The 20,970-nt window shown below is 42.0% G+C and overlaps 1 protein-coding gene across 2 annotated transcripts in view; it reads right to left on the bottom strand.

Moving 5' to 3' along the window:
- FARP1 (FERM, ARH/RhoGEF and pleckstrin domain protein 1) overlaps window positions 1-10,161 on the bottom strand; it is a 176,089-nt gene extending 165,928 nt beyond the window's left edge. For both annotated transcript variants that reach the window (XM_056861737.1, XM_056861738.1), the window contains exon 1: window positions 9,972-10,161. In XM_056861737.1, the coding sequence (XP_056717715.1) occupies window positions 9,972-10,142 (171 nt within the window). In that variant the 5' untranslated portion in view covers window positions 10,143-10,161. The remainder of the gene's footprint in view (window positions 1-9,971) is intronic.
- Window positions 10,162-20,970: the final 10,809 nt, after the last annotated feature.

Below are 20,970 nucleotides of genomic sequence, written 5' to 3'. Positions count from 1 at the left end.
GAACATTTGCTATTTGTACTGTAACAGCGATATTGTTAACACAATTCCTGACAATCAAACCCTCCTTTTCTGTAAAAGATGACTTCACTACCACTTTCTCCCCACCCCCAAAAATTATCTGAATATAGACTCTCTCATGGGGAGTTGGTTTTACATCTTTCACACACAGTTTTTCAGGACACTGTTTGTTAAATAGCCATGTTAGTAGCAAAAATCACTAGGCCTGTCGATATGGAACCAACTATCCTGCAAAGAAATCAGCTCCTTTTTTATTTTAAGCTATTCTGATAAAAAGAAATGTGTATGGTCTGACTAAATAACTGTCTCACCATAATATCATTCAATGTGCCTCATGTGCCAGGGGGTGTAGCTGTGCATCTACCCCCACGATGGAATGAATGAGCACTATAGGAATCATACACCCCTCTGCAGAGATGGGCAGCTTTACCTTGGCATGCAACCACAAAAATACAAAAAGAGGAAACGAATATAACTCATACTTGGTCTCTCTCGACTTGTTTCTCATACGCAAAGTATTTGAAGTTGGCTTCCGCTGTATCAGAATAATGGATGAATTCAAACCTACCAACTCAAAACAAAAACCCATAATAAACACATGAACACATGAAGCTGCCTTATACTGAATCAGACCCTTGGTCCATCAAAGTCAGTATTGTCTACTCAGACTGTCAGCGACTCTCCAGGGTCTCACGCAGAGGTCTTTTACATCACCTACTTGCCTAGTCCCTTAAACTGGAGATGCTGGGGATTGAACCTGGGACCTTCTGCATGCCAAGCAGATGTTCTACCACTGAGCCATGGACCTTCTCTATGGAGTTGCCTTATACTGAATCAGACCCTTGGTCCATCAAAGTCAGTATTGTCTACTCAGACCGGCAGCGGCTCTCCAGGGTCTCAGGCAGAGGTCTTTCACATCACCTACCTGCCTAGTCCCTTTAACTGGAGATGCTGGAGATTGACCCTGGGACCTTCTGCATGCCAAGCAGATGCTCTACCACTGAGCCATGGCCCCTCCCATAATAAACCTGAACAACATTCACATCACTCTGCTGTACAGATACGTAACTGATGCAAGGATTCCCAGAGTAAGAAGTGAAGAGGGAAACAGACAGCAGAAGCGTTCTGAAGTTTCATTACCAAGGGGGTGAGTCCTGGACCAGTTGGGTGGGGAGGCAGAGGGAGCAAAGAAGAATGGGTTGCAGTCCCCCCAAAAAGTGGCATCGCTGCTCCAAAAACTTCTTCAGACGAGCACACAGGGCAGTGCTACAACCACTGAGGTAAACACTATTGTAAACACTAATGATTCTTTTGCAGTAGAAGTCTAAAGTGTGTACATGCATAATTTACTTCTTCACTTTGTTAAACACCCCTGTATGTGGGACTCAGCAACCTAGGGAAAAGAAGTCATGTATACACCATATTATATTTTCACACACACCGGCTGTAGAAAACACCACTGTTTCCTACAGCAACCTTAAGGTCTAGCACTGCCCTTAAGATGTTTTGATACACAGAAGAAGGAAAAATGACAAGGGATGACAGCGGTAACCAACAAGGAGTTCTCAACTACTATGTATTTTCCAAAATTCATTCTTATTAAAAAAAAAATTCTCCTATTTTAGTAAAGTATGGTCTTCCTTTAAAACCTTGGATTATACCATTCCTTTTATCAGATCTAGACTCAGATACTGAGAAAGTACATCAGATAGCAAAATACCTAGCACATGTAATGGCCCTAAAGCTATCAAATAGCTCTGATAATGCAAGTTTACCCTGTACCACAAACGGATAAAGTCTTTTATTAAATGTGTTTATTCTAAAATTGCTTGTTTCTCTATATTATGAATGCCGAAGGCTTTGTCAATGAGCAATAAAGATTTTTGAGGTATAAAAATTTCAAATAATTCTGTAGGCTTATGCAAGTTAGAAGTCCAACTGTTTAATACTAGCCCATGCAGAGAAAATATTAATATTTTAAGAGGTGAGGGATATAATCCCTGCATTTCAACAAGGACAATCTAATTATCTTTCAGTTAAAAAAACAGTCCTTTAGGAGCCTGTGCTAAATGTGTTCTGGCGGGAACTGAAACCACTGCATTTTCCAGTTATGAAAGAAAAATGTCACTGTCACTCTTTTTAATTTCACAAGAGCCAGCTTCATTGTTGGGACCACTCACTGAATATTTAAATGTCTTGCTTCCCACTGGGAATAATTTTGACAGTGATGGCCATAAAATTTCAGACATGACGAGAATAAAGCGTTGGAATGATGAATAGCTGACACTTGGCCTGCTGTTCGTTCCCAAAGTTGGGTGGAAAGGCAAATCACATAGCAATTGGGGCAGGCTGAGAATGGATAAAATACTGCTTTGTGCTCCCTGCATATGGCCCTTGTTCAATTCCCCTCTTCCCCACACACGCTTAGGCTAACCAATCGCGCAAAAATGAAATGCATGCCAAAATAACTGTAGCTCATCTATGTTACTGGCCTGAGTGTGTGTCTTTACTCAATTCTCGTTAACTGTTAACTCTGTTTTTAGCAGGGTGAAAATAAGTACAATACAACATGGAAAAATATTCAAAATCTGTGCCAGCATCCTATCATCATAAAACCACATGACATTGCTTTCTTGCTGATAATTTCTTCCTGGTTCATGAGCGTCTCCTCAGCTGTGGGCCACTGATTCTATGGGAGAAATATCATTGGGGAGAAGAATTAGAGTTGGTTTTTATATGCCGATTTTCTCTACCACTTAAGGAAGAATCAAACCTGCTTACAATCACCTTCCCTTCCCCTCCCCACAACAGACACCCTGTGAGGAAGGTGGGGCTGAAAGAGCTGTAACTTGCCCAAGGTCACCCAGCTGGTTTCATGTGTAGGAGTGGGGAAACCAATCCAGCTCACCAGATTATCCTCCACTGCTCATGTGAAGGAGTGGGGAATCAAACCCGGTTCTCCAGATCAGAGTCCACCGCTCCAAACCACTGCTCTTAACCACTACACCACGCTCCCTCCCTGGTACTGCCCTGCACCTTTAAGTGCCTTCCCTGCAGGCATCTTTTGAGAAGAGGGGGGTGTTTGGGGTTTTTATTTTGTAGGCTTTAAATTGTGGTAGTTTTAATTATGATCTGTAAGTCCCCTTGAGCCGTAAAAAGAGGCAGGATATAAAATTTTAATAAATACATCATCTTTATAAAGGAGGCATAAGCTCTACATACATGGGCAGGAGGAAAATACAACGCAGCTCTACACAGATAATGCCAGTCGCCTTCATGAACCTTAATCCTATTTTTAAAAGGAGAGGGGAGAAGCAGAGGAGAGTAGCTACAATCAACCAGACAATGCATTTAATATAAATAATCTATGAGCTCAGTGAATATTTTCCCTGTAAGCGGAATAAAGAAAAGTAATTAACTCTCTCTCACACATACAGACATACCATGCTATAAAGCCCTTGCAAAAATCTTTAATTAAAAGTCACCCATTTCTGTCAGGAAAGAGAGAAGCTGCCCCACTACAGCTTCCTTTAATATAACGTAATGTCTACCAAAGTCTTAATAATAGGAGAAAACCCTGACCTTGCGTAATGGACTGCGATCCCAATTCTAAACAAATCAGTGTTGGAAATTCCATGGTGTGTGATACCTTTGGAGAGGAAACTATTCGTTAAACATTACCTTGTGATTAATCCCAGCGAGATAGTGTCACGGATGGCAATCTGAACGGAATCTGGCAGTGGAGAGGGGAAGCAGGCAAGTAACCAAACAGGTAAGCGGGAGACAGGCAGAGCAGTTCAGCTTGAGGAACAAACTGATTTAAGAGCCAAGTCCAGAGTAAGCTATTTTACAGAACCAGGTGGAAGCCTACTGACTATACTGGTCACTTGATCCCCGCTGAGGCGCTAGCAGCAACTCCATGGCAATGCTGGAGAGTCTGGTGCGGGGTCCCACTCAGGGCCGGATGAAGACCTTTAAAGGATCTAAGCACTTAAAAGGTTTTGGTGTGTGTGTTAAGTGCCGTCAAGTCGCTTCCAACTCACGGCGACCCTATGAACCAAAGTTCTCCAAAATGTCCTATCTTTGACAGCGTTGCTCAGATCTTGCAAATTGAGGGCTGCGGCTTCCTTTATTGAGTCAGTCCATCTCTTGCTGGATGTCAGATAGGCTCTCCGCCGGCCCCGGGTAGAAACAAGATGGTTTCCCCCACGAACAAAATGGAATCCGTTTGCACTCCACCCCTCCCCGTTTGCACCTGGTCTCCTGCCCAAGATCTGCAGCTCAATGGAGACCAGCCCCGGTAATGGCTGATCTGATACCGGGTCCCGCAGAACAATACTAGGAGCCCGGGAAGATCAGCCACTTAACGCATGCATTTAATTTTGAATACTTTTGCTCAAGTCTTTACCGGTAGTTTGCTTCGGTATTGTGTCTTTGTTTCCAATGTCCAATCAACCCCATTGTATCCACCCTATATATGTGTCAATATTCCCCCATACCTGTATGCTAGCCTTAAGTCTTTGACCTGCTGAAATCGCTGTTCTTCTGAAATAAACTTTTAACTCGCTGCATCGTCTGGAGCACTGGTTCCCAACCAGGGGTCCGTGGACCCCCAGGGGTCCGCGAGAACTAAATTAAGGTCCACGAAACAAAGTTATAAACCCATAATAAATTAATATTTTCAATTAAAAGTTCTCTATTATAAAAATATATATTCAAATATTATTCTAAGTTTAATGTTTAACTAACAGTTATGATTAAAGTTTATTTTCAAATTCTCAGAAATTTTATTTTGAACCTTGGGGTCCCTGCACCGAACAAAAAAGTCCTAGTGGTCCCTGGTCAAAAAAAGGTTGGGAACCACTGGTCTGGAGGAAAGTTATTGCCAGGAACGCATCGACTTGCTGAGGCCTGACACTGGGTCTTCCTCCTTTCCTGCTGCCTTCAACTTTTCCTAGTGTTGTGATTGAGTAACCACATTCAGATATACACGCAAGCTACACGTAGAAACTGCTTACAAATAGAACTCACAGAGGCAGCTGCCCAAGCACCAAGCAGGCACACATGCATTCCAATGTGTGATAAGAGAACGCTCCAACAGTCTCCCTCCCACCTATTCCCCCCTTTCTGATACTTTCGCTTCAGCCTGCTAGGGAACAATAGAGTCTGTTCATAGATGTAACAATGCTCGTGCACGTGTTATAGAAAACCATGACGTTGCAGTGACAAGCTAGATCGAATGTTATTGGAATGTGAAATGTCTATAAAAACCTCTTGCATTGACCCTCCCCGGTGTGACCGGATTGCAGAGCTGTTTGTCTTCTGGCTCACCCGGTATGACTCATTGGCCAATAAAGCAAACCGTGAAGCTCAAATGCAGCCTCCTGCCTCATTGATCCATTGGACTCTATGTTAATGGGGGATCACGAACACATCACTAGCATGACTGTCTTTTCCAGTGACTCTTGTCTTCTCATAATGTGACCAAAATACAATAGATTTTGGTGCCCCCATATATTTTATTTTTATTTATTTATTATTTCCATTTGTTACCCCGCTCTTCCCGTCCAAAGCCAGGCTCAGAGCGGCTTTGTAATTACATATATATGTAATTCAAAATATAAACAATAATAAACCATCAAATAAAAGTTTATTTCTCAAAATGAAACAAAACTTACAGTAAGTTGGAAAATGTTTATTTTTGTACACTTCCTCTTTATGTTTGAAAAGTTTTCTCCCACATTTTGTGCCTGGTTCAGCTGCACTTATTGCAGTTTTGCACCGTATGGTCCATGGTAAATCCGGCAATGGAAAATTTCTGTGGTGCCCCCCTTCCCTTGATGCCCTAAGCACGTGCTCATTTTGCTTAATGGTTAATCCGGCCCTGGTCCTACTGATGGAGACCCAAATTTGGGCTCCAAGTTCTGGTGCCCCATAGGCAGTAGGGGAAGGACAAACACAGAAACTTCACTTATTTCAGATTGTACTGTTTATAACTTAACTGTTTTGAGAGTAAACTGTCAAATGGAAAAAAGAGAAGAAAATGCCCAGTAGAAGTCAGTACATATAAAGACCTTTCTGTTCACTCTTCCTTGAAACCACATTCAATGGAGATAAATTTCGTTTGGATTCCAATAAAGGCAAACACACACACACAACCTCCCATTTCTCAAAGAAAAAAAATGTAGGGTCTACATTCAAACAACTGTATTTCCTAATTCTTGCATACTGTTTATGAATATTAAAATAAAGGAAGAAAGACCCTTTCAGAAAACCTACAGGAAAATTAATGGGTATCTGAATTCAAACTTACTTGATACTATTACAACCCAGTCTTTTTCACAAAGCTAAATTTCATGCTTTATGAAAGTAATTATATTAAGCCAGATATTTAACAGTTGGGACTAGCACAACTGGTTTCCAAAAGAAAGGAGTTATAAGGAAACAATCAGGATTTGACAGACGGTATAATGGAGAAACCAACAAGCATTTGTTAAATGGAAATATACTAAATAAATACACTGTGAGAATATGTCAATGCAGCTGTTAACTAGGATTTGCAGCTAAAATGATCAAGTTCTCGGAGAAGCAGAGAGAAGCCTGAAAACGTGCTGGTCCTACCTACTAAAAATGAAGGGTTAAAAGAGATCTGGATTGACATGATTTACTAAGCAATCAGGAACAGATGTCTCCTGTGATTTTACTACAGTTGCTTTCATTCTTTACCCATCCAGATCCTCTTGTCCTTTGGAGAAAAACCTGCTTCCTTCCTACAGACACCAAACTTGCTGTCTGCAATGTTATTTTCTGCCGTGGAATCACTGGCACCCCAGTGGGACTTCAAATCTTCTGCTTGAAAACTTTGTCACCATCACTTACTGCTTACAATCCATCTAAGAGAAAGTTGCAAGTGTGATGTCCAATAGTCATGCAACCTGAACAGTGCCATGACGAGCAAAGAGTTAATCTTTTGAGAGAAGCTCGGAGACAGGGAGCTCAATCTCTCTGTTCTGAAGAAAGGAACTGGATTCTGGTTTTGGTAACCTGCGTGACCAGAAAGTGTGTTTCACTCTGAGAACCCGAGGGTTCAGGTTTGCCTAAGCTGGTGTAAAACAAATCCTGTGGAGTGACAGGCAGCGATTGGGAGGAAAAGGGCCCTTTCTCAGGTCACTAAAGAAAATAGGCTCTGGGAAGGAGATATTCCAGATACAGGGTTTTGTTAAGGGATTACTGCCACTGGAGTGGGGTAGCTCTATAGTGAGAACAGGAAGAGAGATTTGAGGAGAAATCTCCATACTTCTATGTTTCTCTGGGGAAGAGAGGTTGTTGAATCTCTACCTTTCCTGTTAGCTAGGCAGCAGAGTCTGTATAGGAACATCTATAAGAAGTTCTGGGAGCTGAAAGGAATTTGAGAACTTAAGAACTGTAATTCTGTACCATCTAAGCCATCTAAGATCTAAGCCTTCTCTGAAGTGAAACCTATAAAGTATCTCTGGTTCTATGCTTTTCATAACCACCATTTCCCTTCCAAATCCATCCCTTGTTCAGTGTTCAATAAATCTCCGTTACATGTTTGTTAACTTCGAAAAAACCTCTGGTGTCTCATTTCTATGAGGTAAAATAAGTAAAAGGGGACTAAGGAGGAAAAATGAAAACTCAAATCAAACATTTTGACAAGCAGTCTCTCTCTCTCCCTCAGCACACACACAGGGGGTCGTGATAGATGCCTTTTCTATATGGCTAATATGGGGCTATCATCAGTAAGTGATATATGAACAGACAGTGGAAGTTGGTTCTTGTAGGTTATCCGGGCTGTGTGACCGTGGTCTTGCTATTTTCTTTCCTGACGTTTCGCCAGCAGCTGTGGCAGGCATCTTCAGAGGAGTAACACTGAAGGACAGTGTCTCTCAGTGTCAAGTGTGTAGGAAGAGTAATATATAGTCAGAAAGGGGGGGGGTTGAGCTGAATCATTGTCCTGCAAAAAGTATCAAAGGTAATGTGCTAATCACTGTCCTGTAAGTATCAAGATAATGTGCTAATGAGGGTGTGGTATGTTAATATGTTAACATTAACATGATCTGTTAACATTAACAGATCACTTCAGGATACAATGGTTCCATATTAACATATGGTATCCCATGGGGCTGGAGGGGGGGTTAGAGGAGTCCAGAACCCCTCCTCCAGTTCCCTGGACAACAGCAACTCTTAGGGCAGGACTTCAGGGTGGTCATGAAGAGGAGCTGGTGTAACATGAGAGAGGTGAGCTTTGACAGCACAGGGAACCAGGTGCTGGAGCAGGGAGTGAGGTGTTCCTCACAGAGAATGCTCCCAATAAAGCGTGAGTTACAAGCTTACTCAGTGTTTGCACGTTCCTGAAAGTCCATGGATGGTCGGCCCATTCCCAACCTTTTGCCCAACCCCACCTTCATAGGCGGGGCCCAAAAAGACCCAAGGACCACACACACACACAAGAATCAAACTTGCTTTCTAGGCAGAAAAAAGTTTTGAACTTTATAGCTCAAGGAATGATAAATTCATTTGATACTATTAAAAGTATTCATTATATGTGCATGTAAGCCGACGCCCTGTCTTCAGTAATTCTGTTACATCATTCAAACCAGTTACGATTCTTTGAAAAGTAGTTCTATGTTATATAATACATGAAATTAGTAAAGTAGGGTCTTGGCATGCAGAGGTACTGGAAGCTCAACTGAAGAGGAAGGCAGAATAAGAACCCCTACATTTACGGGATAGTATTGGCGTAGGATGCTTTTTCCCAAGTTCCTCAAACCATATCGAGCCATGAATAGTCCACGCTTACTTCCCAGTGATGCTGAGGAATAAACCCAATGGTTGCAGCAAAGCATAGAAACAAGGCCTAAACAGCTCGGCTGATACAAGGTGCAGCAAATCTACCTTGAGAGTGAAGGAAGGCTGACTTCCCACAAAACCCTGCTCAGTAAGGTGGGGAGGAAAGTGGGCCCTCTCTTCATAGTCTCCTTTGCCCTATGAAATATGCAGATGTCTAGATCTGTTTCAGTTATTCAGAACTAATAATTCTGTGCATTGCTTCATTTACATTAATGTAAAGACATATTTTTCCCCCAAGGGCCACACGTGTTTAACTATCCATTTTAATGATGGAAGTCATGCTAGTAGATTCAACTGTTTTGTTCCGTTCACAACTGATTCACTCCAGATGCATTTTGCACCATTATCCAAATATTAGAAGTATAAGCAGCGGTCTTCAGAACACTAACTCATTGGACAAGGCAAGGAAAGAAAGCTCATTCGTGAACTGTTTTTTTTTAAATGAGCAATTTCTGTGTTACAAAAGAATATTTTAAAATTTAAGCCAGTCAATTACTATAACAGGAGCTAGATCATGATAACAAAAACCATCTGATCTAAGGCAATTTTCAGCCCAATCTTACGCATGACTTCTTGGATATTCTACTACATCCACTAGGATGCAGCCTTAGTTCAAATAATATTAATGGGGCGTAATTTACTTATATTTTGGCTTAACTGGCTTGGAATTAAAAGTGACAGGTTCTGCATTACAAAACAGCGCAATGCGATTTTTATTCAAACATTTACTAGGATATATGCAATTATCTGTGAATTCTGCAGGGGAGGATTTTTCCAATTGCCCCGTCCACTGCAGTCCACTGAATCCCCTGAACAGCATCAAGGGGGAAGGGGGGCAGCAGAAATTGCCACTCAAAGACTTAAGTGACAACCAGGTCTTTGGAACTACGAGGTTGGACCCACACCACCGTTTTCAACCATTTTGTGATGCTATTAGAAAAAACAACAGACAACTTGGTTCTTATCGCCATTTCAACCCACACGTACAGTAAAAACAAGCAACAGTCATACGAGAGTAATTTTGTTCAACATAAAACTACAGCCAACCAGAAAAGAACCACAGATTCTAAGTATTGTCTTACCGGAACTTCAAAACTTTCCTGCGTATCATCTAGCATTTGGATTTTGATAGAAGTAAGTTTTCCTGTAGGCGTTGCAGGCAGTTTTTGTCCGTGTTCCAAAGTACTTATCCCAGCATTCTCCTGAACTCCTAACCGGGATCCCGCAGTTGGCCTCTGCTCTACTTCATCCATGTTTAACGAAACAGGCTTCTATACCTAATAAGAGACAGGGGGGAAACATGAGGCCCTATTACTTAAAGTTATTCAAAACACTAACGCACATAGATATTTACTTTATTTATATACCATATTTATAGTCTGCCATTTAGGTCAGAGAACTTCTGAGGCAAACGATGAATCCTATTATTATCGTCCATACAAGTTAACAGCAAAATCAATCCAATTACCAGCAGGTAAATTGCAATATCATACTAAGATGAGACAATAGAATAAAAACAGCCTAAAAACAATTAAAAGCTCCAATAAATAATATGGTCTTCACCTAACACCTAAGGTTCAATACACAAGGTATGAGGTGAGTGACTCTGGAGAAGGAATTCCAAAATTTACCTCACCCTGTGACTACTACTCTTTTTCTTCTAAGTGTCAAAACAAGCAGTAGTATCCCACTGTTTAAACTTTTTCTCTGTTCTACTCCTTGTACTTAAAACCAGGAAGGACCAAGAAAATACACTTGAGACCTGTATTACCTTCAAGATACCTGAGACCTGTATTACCAAAATGAATATTATAACTCCTACATGAATTTTCTTGCACTCCACAATCTCATGCTCCCTCCATCCTCCCCATAAAGGACAACTATTAAGATGGAGCAAAGCATGACTTCTCATTAATGTCTTTTGCTTTACGATTTGATACACAATGAAAGGCACATTAGTCTGATCTGTCAAACCACATGCATCATTTCAAAGTTTTATTTCAACTCTTTTCCTTTGTGCTTCTGACACCTGGACTGAGTTTCAAACTGAGCCTGCTGCTACTGTCTATTTGTCTAAGTTCGGTAATTGCCTTTCCAACCATGATGCCTTTTATGCCCTGATCAATGATCATTAACAAGCATGTAACAAAACAGGAAGAACAGGAATGTAACCTTCTGCCTGAACAAACATGCACTAATAATAGATCTGGTCATTCAGTGCATTTCAATACACAGTCAGACCACTGGAGATCTTAAAACAGGGAACAGCCACAAGGAAATCTCTGCTTCAAGGGTTTTATATAATTTTGTTTTCTATTTAAAATATTTTTCCACCCTTTTCTATTCAGCAGTGCTTAAAGTGGCTATTTATTTTGTTATATGCAAGTGTACAATGCAACACTGATCTAATATACAGATGCTGCTATTACTGTATAAGCACCACCAACCATAGTGATCTGTGAATCCAGAGCTACATATGAACCATCTGAAAAGAGAATATAAAAAGACCCCTGGGGTCCCACAGAAGTTTCCTTTCGGAGAAGATAATAGTGGATAAACGTCTCTTAAAGATAGAATGCTCATCACTACTGATCTTTCCCTGAAATAATGATGATGATGATGATGATGATGAAGATGAAGAATGCCTTTAGCATGGCCGCCCTTCCTTGCTTTAGGCATGAGGAAACCACATGCCCTACACGAGGAAGGGATGAGTCCCTCACCAAGGCAGAAGAAAGACTCCAAATGTTCATCATTCTGCACCATCTTGATGCCACAGGTAAGGCCTTTTTTTTTTAGCAATGCCATCGTGGCTGGTGCTCTGGAACCGATGAGGAAAAAGAATAAACTCACTCAAAGAAGAATATTCCAACGACCTCTCACGATTTCTCGCGTGCCCATTTCGGCTGGAAGGTCTGTTGGACTCAGGCAGGAGACAGAGGAGAGAAGGCATTCTTAAAGTGACAGACCTTGCTAGAAGCTTAATAGATTCTTCTCTGTGGCTGGCTTGTGCATGCGCAGTTCCCATGTGGGACTGCACAGAAGCCACAAAGATGAACATCAGTTCACATGGGCGAACACAGTGAGGCCCAGATCCGGAGAACACCCTTTCTGACCGATTGTCCCCAGAAACTTGTAAAATAGAGAGGGTGCTGAGTTAGGAACATGTATGTGGAAATGGTTTCTTGAAGAGAGAGTCTGAAAGACATTGCAGTAAACCCACCAGCTCACTGCTGTTCTAGACCATGTATGGCCAAAGACGTTTGTCACAAGGTATTCCCTAACAAAATATGTAGAACCTCAAGATGTTTCACTTCATGCTTCAAAAATCTTTGACCCAGTTTTGCATCATCATAAATTATTAATGTGGAAAACTAAGGGCTGCAATCTAGTTTTGGATTTTTTTAAATTAGTAGGCAGACATTAATTTTCTGGATAGGGATTTGTGTTTAATGATACAAAACCAAACAAAACAACACCAAGCTATGAAAACTTAACAATTTATATATAGACAGAAATGGTCAGGTAAGAGTTCTCTTCAGTGAACAACCGGCTATAATCAAGGGTAGATCAAGGGAGACGGACGTTCCGGATAGAAGATTAAGATCCGTTTGCGCCCATGGCTTCATCAGTTGCTTGATCCCCGTAAAGCCATTGTGTATCTCAGTTTTTTCTTTCACGCTTCTTTCATATTGTTTTCAAACTCTCTCTGAGTCTTACATGACCATTTTGGCGATTACCCTCTGCAGAAGATACTTAACCAAGAGTTCATTACTTACCTGTTGTACTTGATTCTGCTTTACCCCTCTTGTGGGGTTCAGTAGGTGCATTTGTGTTCCTTCTATGTAATTTATTATAGGTACGCTAGACCCTTATATTTTCACTTGGAACATTTCTGTCTATATATCAATTGTTTTCATAGCCTGGTGTTGTTTTGTTTGTTTTTTCTATCATTATACACAAATCCCTATTCAGCCATAAAGTTCACAGGATGGCAACAGGACCGTCACATACTCAATTTAACCAACTGCATAGGGTTGTTTAGAGAACAAAAGTGTGGGATTCATATCTGATTAGCCTGTATCATGCCACAGGCACAAGACAGATGCACAAGCAAGCTTCTCCCTTGAACTCTACTGCAGAACTGCAAAAAGGCAAAGGTACAAGCCATTCACCAATCCATTTCCCCCCACTTTTCCACATCATATGAAGCCATTCTTACAGATCATATTAAGATAAAAGGGCAGGAGGCTTTATAAAACAAGAAGAGCTCTTCAAAATTGTGCCTGGAAGACATAATTCACCAGAGAATCAGAGCAGTGTTGTAAAATATTGAGTGATTCACCTTGCCAGGAGGCAGGTCACCCTATTTTGCACCAAGTAAAGCCTACAGAAAGATATCAAAGGCAGCCCCAGATGGAGCGCATTATGGAAGTTCAGACTCAAGGTTATGAAGATATGAATAAATGAAGCACAAGTTATCAAGAGGGAAAACAGAACCAGAGATCCTGCAAGTTAGTCCCTAAAAGCAAATGGCATAATTAGCACAAGTACCCAGAAAGTGTTTAGATCTCACTCAGCCTGGGAAAAATATAAAAAGCTTGCCTAAACAGATCTGAGTCTGCCTGTTGATTTTGGGGGTGGGGAGGGGGAGGAGAAGATGTCGTTTTTTATATGCCGACTGTGGTGAGAATTTTCATATTAAATATTAGTTTGGCTTAAGAAGAACCATCTTTATATCTTAATATATTCTAACCTGTAGTTTAGAAGTTTAGAACACCGACTTTCTCTGCCACTTAAGGGAGAATCAAACCGGCTTACAATCACCTTCCCTTCCCCTCCCCACAACAGACACCCAGTGAGGTGGGTGAGGCTGAGAGAGCTCTAAGAGAACTGTGACTAGCCCAAGGTCGCCCAGCTGGCTTTGTGTGTAGGAGTGGAGAAACAAATCCAGTTCACCAGATTAGCCTCCGCCACTCACGTGGAGGAGTGGGGAATCAAACCCGGTTCTCCAGATCAGATTCCACCACTCCAAACCACCACTCTTAACCACTACATCACACTGGCTAAACTGAGGAGGGAGCACACTATTGTGATGGAGGCAAAAAGCTATCCCCTTTTCCACAAACGCTCTTCCCTCCATAAGAGGGACTATGGCATTTAATCATTATATCCTATAATGTATTTATTACAGTCCTAGACCAGAATGTTATTATATACATAGAATAAAAAGTGTTACATAGGTTGTAAATATAAATATCATGTCTTTAATCAATCCCCATATGATTGATGAACATTCGTCATCACTGAAATGCAAAGTAAAATAATACTAAAACGGATAAAAATAAGTAAAAAGGAAGATATACAATATTAGCTGCTTATGATCCTTCTTGAACCTGTGTAGACCAAGATTTCCTGATCTTTAAAACTAGCCAGCCAAATTTTACCACCTTTAAAAGTCATCTCCTGATTCTTATCTGATAACAGACTATAAAGGTAAAACATTCTATTCTTCCCTGGAGAGCCCTTCATTATTGGAACAATCAAAGCATCCCGAATAGGTTTGTAGATTTTACACTCAAAACCAACATCTTACTTACTTACTTACTCACTCCATAAGAGGGGGCTGTCTATCACACCAACCAGTCATGGGGTGGGTTACAACAGCTCACATGGTGGAATATCCCAGCTCCTGCCGCTTAACGTTGCAGAAAGAAGAGGGGGTGCAGCACCCTTATCAGAGGGCAACCAAGACACCAGGGGCTGTGCCCGCAGCACCATACAGATGTGCAGCTAGTGAGTGGCTAGCAGAACCCGATGCCAGGAAGTGAGGTCATCCCTATTATGTAAGCATGGGTGATACACTACACCATAGACGGAGTTCCAACAACAACTGCTTTATTAACAACCTAGAACTGAACCGTCAATGCTCAACAACCTGCTTATATGCCAATCCCAACCACCCGTAGCCACGTCCCCAAGCCCATGACTGGGCGGCTAGAGTTCATGGTCTAATGAGAAGAGCAAAGGAGCCTGGGGGAAAATAGCAAGCTCAACATAAGTCTTACTTTTCTACTACATACATTACACCACCTGCCGGTGCAAACTTCCCAGTACCTGCAGGGTGCTGCAGCCACAGCCCTGGCATTTGAAACACGGGTAAACGTGCTGCACCCCCCTCCCCTTTAATGGCAGGGATATTTTTTCAACCAACTACACGGGCTGCTGCTGGTTTCTCTCTCCCGCGAAACATTCGGCCTTCCCTCCCTGCCTGTCATAACGGAAGACATTTCATAACGACAAGAACGTTGTCAGTTCAAGGATAAGGATATTGTAAATGGCTTTTATGTTAAAAAGCGGAGACCAAAGGACTCATAATGATGAAAGGGTTTTGCAATGTAACTGAAAGACTATGCATATGGTTGGAATCAGCGATCCAGAGTAAACGAGTGGCCAGCGTCCAAGCCATGCTAAGTGAAGGGAGTCCTTATCTACGCAAAAGACAGCTGGAAAAGAGATAAGGAACCAAAATGTATCAACTGGGATGGTGTCACCACTCATCATTGGCGGAGCAAACGTCGAAGGCTTGACAGATTTGTCTCTACAAAGAAAATAAACGCACTCTCCGGGCCTCGTACAGACAGTTCGCAATAGCAGAAATATTTTCAACTCTTGATATTCCTCATTTGGGAGTTCAGAGGTCTTTATAAACCATAGGCAACTGTGCAGAGTGTAAATTATTTAAGGCATCCAATTATCTTAAAACTGTAACATTTTAGCTAAGTATCTCTGTGTGTGTAAAGTGCCTTTAAGTTGCAGCCGACTTATGGCGACCCCTTTTTTGGGGTTTTCATGGCAAGAGACTACAGAGGTGGTTTGCCAGTGCCTTCCTCTGCACAGCAACCCTGGTCTTCCTTGGTGGTCTCCCATCCAAATACTAACCAGGGCTGACCCTGCTTAGCTTCTGAGATCTGACGAGATCAGGCTAGCCTGGGCCATCCAGGTCAGGGCAGCTAAATATCTAGGACCTGATAAATATTAAGATGAATTAAGAAAACAACAACAACTAGAGTTTCCATCTAGACATTAGGAAGAATTTTCTAACAGAGCAGTTCCTCAGTGGAACAGACTTGCGCAGATGGTGGTAAGCTAAAGGTTTTTAAGCAGAGGCTAGATGGCCATCTGTCAGCAATGCTGATTCTATGACCTTAGGCAGATCATGAGAAGGAGGGCATCTCAGCCATCTTCTGGGCATGGAGTAGGGGTCACTGGGGGTGTTGGCGGGGAGGTAGTTGTGAATTTCCTGCATTGTGCAGGGACTAGATGACCCTGGTGGTCCCTTCCAGCTATTTGAAGATTTATCCGTGGGGGTAGGCAAGATTAACTTTTAGCTACTCAAGAAAACCAGAATTTTCAATTCCTGGTTTCACGTCTCTCCTGAAATACATGAATTACATTCATCACTGCTTTGTCCAAATGAATCAGGAGTCATGAATACTAACAGAATTGATCCCAGTAGGAGCTCACTTCACCAGAATCACTTTTCTTCTACCGTATCTAACTCTTTGTATTCCATTTTAGTCTGAAGACTGTTTTTCAAGGCCATACCACCAATACAGACATCTACCATCCTTTTGCCATAAAAAGAGCATCTAAACTGCACCAGGTGGCAACACAAAAAATGGTAATTAATTAAAGTAGAATTTTGGTGTGAATATATAGATTTGCCAGGTAAAGCAGCAGTTTTCACAGTAACATGCAACACAGTGAATATTCTCATACCGCATCATTTCTGAGCATTTCAGCATATCTGCATTTTTAGGAAAGGCTACTGACACTGACAAGCTTCAAGTCCATCACAGATCAGATATTGTCCTTGGCATGCAGAAGGTCCCAGGATCAATCCCCAGCATCTCCAGTTAAAGGGACCTCTGCCTGAGACCCTGGAGAGCCACTGCCAGTCAGAGTAGACAATACTGACTTTGATGGACCAAGGGTCTGGTTCAGTATAAGGCAGCTTCATATGTTCATTATTAAAAAACAACAACACTTTTAGACCCTGGATCGGTCACTCTCAACCTAACCTACTAAAGAGAGTGCTTGTTGTGATGATAAAATGGAGGGGAGAATTAGGTAGGCCACTTTGTGTCCTCAAATGTGTGTATATCTAGGAATTAATATCTAAACAAATACATTAAATAAATAATGAGATACCAGTCTCCTTCAGAGTGGCAACTCAGAATCCAATACAATGAGGCCCTCAAGAGTAAAGAACAGAGATGAATACCCTCTGAAGTGAACTTTTCAACTCAGCGTTTATATGACTGTCTTTTAATGCAATTAACTAAACCTCAGGCTCATGTGATCTTTTGTGCAGTCATGTTATATAAATAAAACTGTTGTACCAGCTGGGAGGTTTTGTTCTCACTCACCTACATAACCCTTTAATGTGAAAACCAAGCAGCACATGTTGAAAGGGCAAAGGAATCCGATTTCTTTCCAGGTTTCAATAAAAGAACTACGGAAGTATCCAGACATGCATACCCAGTCCCCGGATTCCATTAAGACACCAGTATTTAAAAACAACAGCCCAGAAGCAACTTAGTTTTCAACCTGTAGGTCAGGAACTTCAAGTGCGTCATGGGCTTCCACCTGCTGAGTCGTAAGCCCCTCTAGAGCTGCCATTTTGTTACTTGCATTTCTTTGGGAAGGACCTGCAGCTGGGTGCTCACTCATGCTCCCTAACTCCGCTACTCCCCTGTCTGCATGCGTAAGATGGCAAGCCAAGGTCTGTGAGTGGCTGGAGAGGATTTCTCTAAGGCTCGACTCTTGGCTCGTTCTTCATTACGATACACCTCTTTGTGTTTCACTTGCATTTCCTGCCCGTGATTCTCTTGCCTGACTGTCTCTAGTCCTGATCTTGATACCAGGGAGGCCATAACTCTGGCTCCCCTTCCACCTGGCTCACGACTCATATATTGTATGCTTGCGGCTCAGTAGATCCTGAATTCGAAAGGTGGAAGGGACCACTGGTTTCCCTACTGCCACCACACTAAAAGCAGCATCACAAGCTGCAATCACACATGCACTGTAAGACTGAGGCTGAAGATGAACGTTAAGATAAAAACAGCATTCTCAGCACACACTGATGGGCTTGATCCTACTATGAACCTGCTTTCAGATATAAATTATCATACATACTAGTGATCTGAATGCTGGTTGAAACCTTCAGTAGCACACTGTCATTCACTAACACTGCCTCTGCTTCCTATGGTCCACCACCTCCTCTAACTGGAGACAACTGAAACAGGGGGCTGTGGGATACTTCTCTATCCTTCTCCTGCTGGAGGTGGTAGTAGCGGGAAGGAGATGGTGGTGGCCACAAGTGATGGCGCCCACAATTAAATGTATGGACTGAAGGGCTTCAGCCAACATTTGAGCCTTTGATAGGTCTAGTTGTTGGGGTTTAGAGAGCTCTTTAAGTGATGTGTATGCACTCTGGGCTCTTTTGATTTACCAGTTTCCAGCTCTAGTGAACAATTTATTGCAGCGAGGATCCGGTACAGATATATCACACCAGCTTCTGACAAACCACTGCTTGCTAACTGGGAGCACATGTTCCCTTTCACTCCCCTCTCTTGAGAAATATTTCCCCTCCCTTCCTGTCACTAACCAATGTTTCATGCTATATCATGTTTGTGTTGAAAGCCAGTTGTAGTATAGTAGTTAGAATGCTGGACTCTGCCACGGAAGCTTGCAGGGTGAACCACACTCAGCCTAAGTTGTTGAGAAGATAACATGGAGGAGAGGAGAATGATGTCAGATACTTTGGGTCCCCACTGGGCCACTGGGGAGAAAGGCGGGGTATAAATGAAATAAAACAAACAAGCAAGCAAATATGTATGCTCTAAAGAAAACTACAATTATTTTATATGCCAAGGGACTGAACTATGGTTTGAAGTACATTTGCAAACTATGGTTTCGAGCAGGGATGTAAAACAGTAAACAATAATTTGTGGATAAGAAAGCAAGCTTCTAGATTCATGTGTGGGCTAGATTGCAAGCTTGTTAATGTTATATATTTTTAAGTTTGAGCAATTGCTTTATTGAACAATTAGGACCTTTTATATTGAACACATGAAGCTGCCTGTAGCACCTTAAAGACTAACAAATTTTCTGGTTGGGCCGATTCTGCGGCTCACAAAAGCTCACAACCTGCCAGAAATATTGTTATTCTTTAAGGTGCTACTGGACTCTTGCTCTTTTCTACTGCTATTGACAGACTAACGCGGCTACCCATGGTAATGAAGCTGCCTGATACTGAAACAGACCGTCAGTCATTCAGGGTCAGTACTGCTACTCAGACTGGCAGCAGTAGCTCTCCAGGGTCTCCAAGCAGAAGTCTTTCACATCATCTTAGACCTGGTCTTCTTAGCTGGAGATGCCAGGGATTGAACCTGGGACCTTCTGCATGCAAAGCAGAGGCTCTTCCACTGAGCCACAAACACTCCCCATAAATGTTCTCCAAAGCTCGGGAAACAGGCCAAGTGTTAACTGTGCGTTGGAGGATCGTCTGTGCCTGCTGGCTGTCTGATTTCCATTGCTGGCCTTACTGTTAATCATCTACACCCAAGACAGACACTGAAGCACCTGTTAATGTTTCCTAACAAAAATCAGTAGCAGAGCAGATGTATGTAAGGATATGTGAGGGCTACATATATTGTGAGCTTCTTAATGATTAAACAATGTAATTTTTTTACAGTCCAAACAACAGCTTTATTAAATGAAATTTACATTCCTAGTTTGAGAGAACCTGGTCTGCATTAAATCATGATCCACAATGATGTACTTTATAAGAAACAACAGTAAATGGGAGACAGGAGCGAGGCAATTTTTTTTTAAGAAGAGTTGGTTTTTAAATGCCGACTTTCTGTACCACTTAAGGAAGAATCAAACCGGCTTACAATCACCTTCCCTTCCACTCCCCACCACAGACACATGAAGCTGCCTTATACTGAATCAGACCCTTGGTCCATCGAAGTCAGTATTGTCTACTCAGACCAGCAGCAGCTCTCCAGGGTCTCAGGCCGAGGTCTTTCACATCACCTACTTGCCTAGTCCCTTTAACTGGAGATGCCGGGAATTGAACCTGGGACCTTCTGCATGCCAAGCAGAAGCTCTACCACTGAGCCACGGTCCTTCCTACTGCAGCCCTTTTCCACCTGCCGTGTTGTCCATGAGGATCCCCTGGTCCCGGACGTCGCTTTTTCAGCTGTCAAAACGGGCTTCTCCTCCCTCCCGTACCAAAAGTTAGCAGGATCCAACCCAATATCAACAGCCCTCTGGTTAAAGTTGTACAAGACAACTTAGAGTGTTTTATCAAGCATTATGGCTGCACGGCACTTTACACACACACACGGCTGCAGTGCAGGAGCATGAATCACACATGCTTTGTTATGCTCACATACTGGGAAACAAGTTTCTAGTACTAAGTATTTTTTTGAAAACTTCTGAATGCACTGTGGCTCTATTTGTCTGAGGGGAACAGAATTGCCGTCATTAAAATAGTTAAGGCAAGCCTGCTCTCAAGTTTTAAAGGCTTAATTTGAGATGCTCAGCTCAGTTACACATCACATAATTCAAAATTGTAATTTTCATTCCTAACGGCGTGAAAGAATTCTTGAACTGGACAAGAGGTGATACTAATGGAACATTTAAGAGTTAAAAACTAATCTGAATATTATCTGCTGTTCTGAATTTATCAGATTGCACGTACAAGTTCTAGTGACAAATATCTCCCAAGCTGAGATATTCGTACATCAGCATGCACAGTTGTTCTCTCACTCATACATACCCCAACCAGCAGCATTTTCCCTGCCTTCTTGCCCCAAAGTGTCTGACACTACAGAAAATCACCCTCTTCTTCTCAAAGGATGGTTGAAATTGTGACATTCCTGCAAACACAGAGTTTATACTGACGATTTGGCAGAGATATATACTACAAACCTTACAACTTTGCTCCATTTTGCAATGCCATTTTGCAATGCCATAGAGTCCAATTGGCAGAGCACACCAAACCTT

Source organism: Euleptes europaea, chromosome 16 (genome assembly GCF_029931775.1).
Source record: "Euleptes europaea isolate rEulEur1 chromosome 16, rEulEur1.hap1, whole genome shotgun sequence".
NCBI lineage: Eukaryota > Metazoa > Chordata > Lepidosauria > Squamata > Sphaerodactylidae > Euleptes > Euleptes europaea.
This window is presented reverse-complemented; position numbering and strand designations above follow the sequence as displayed.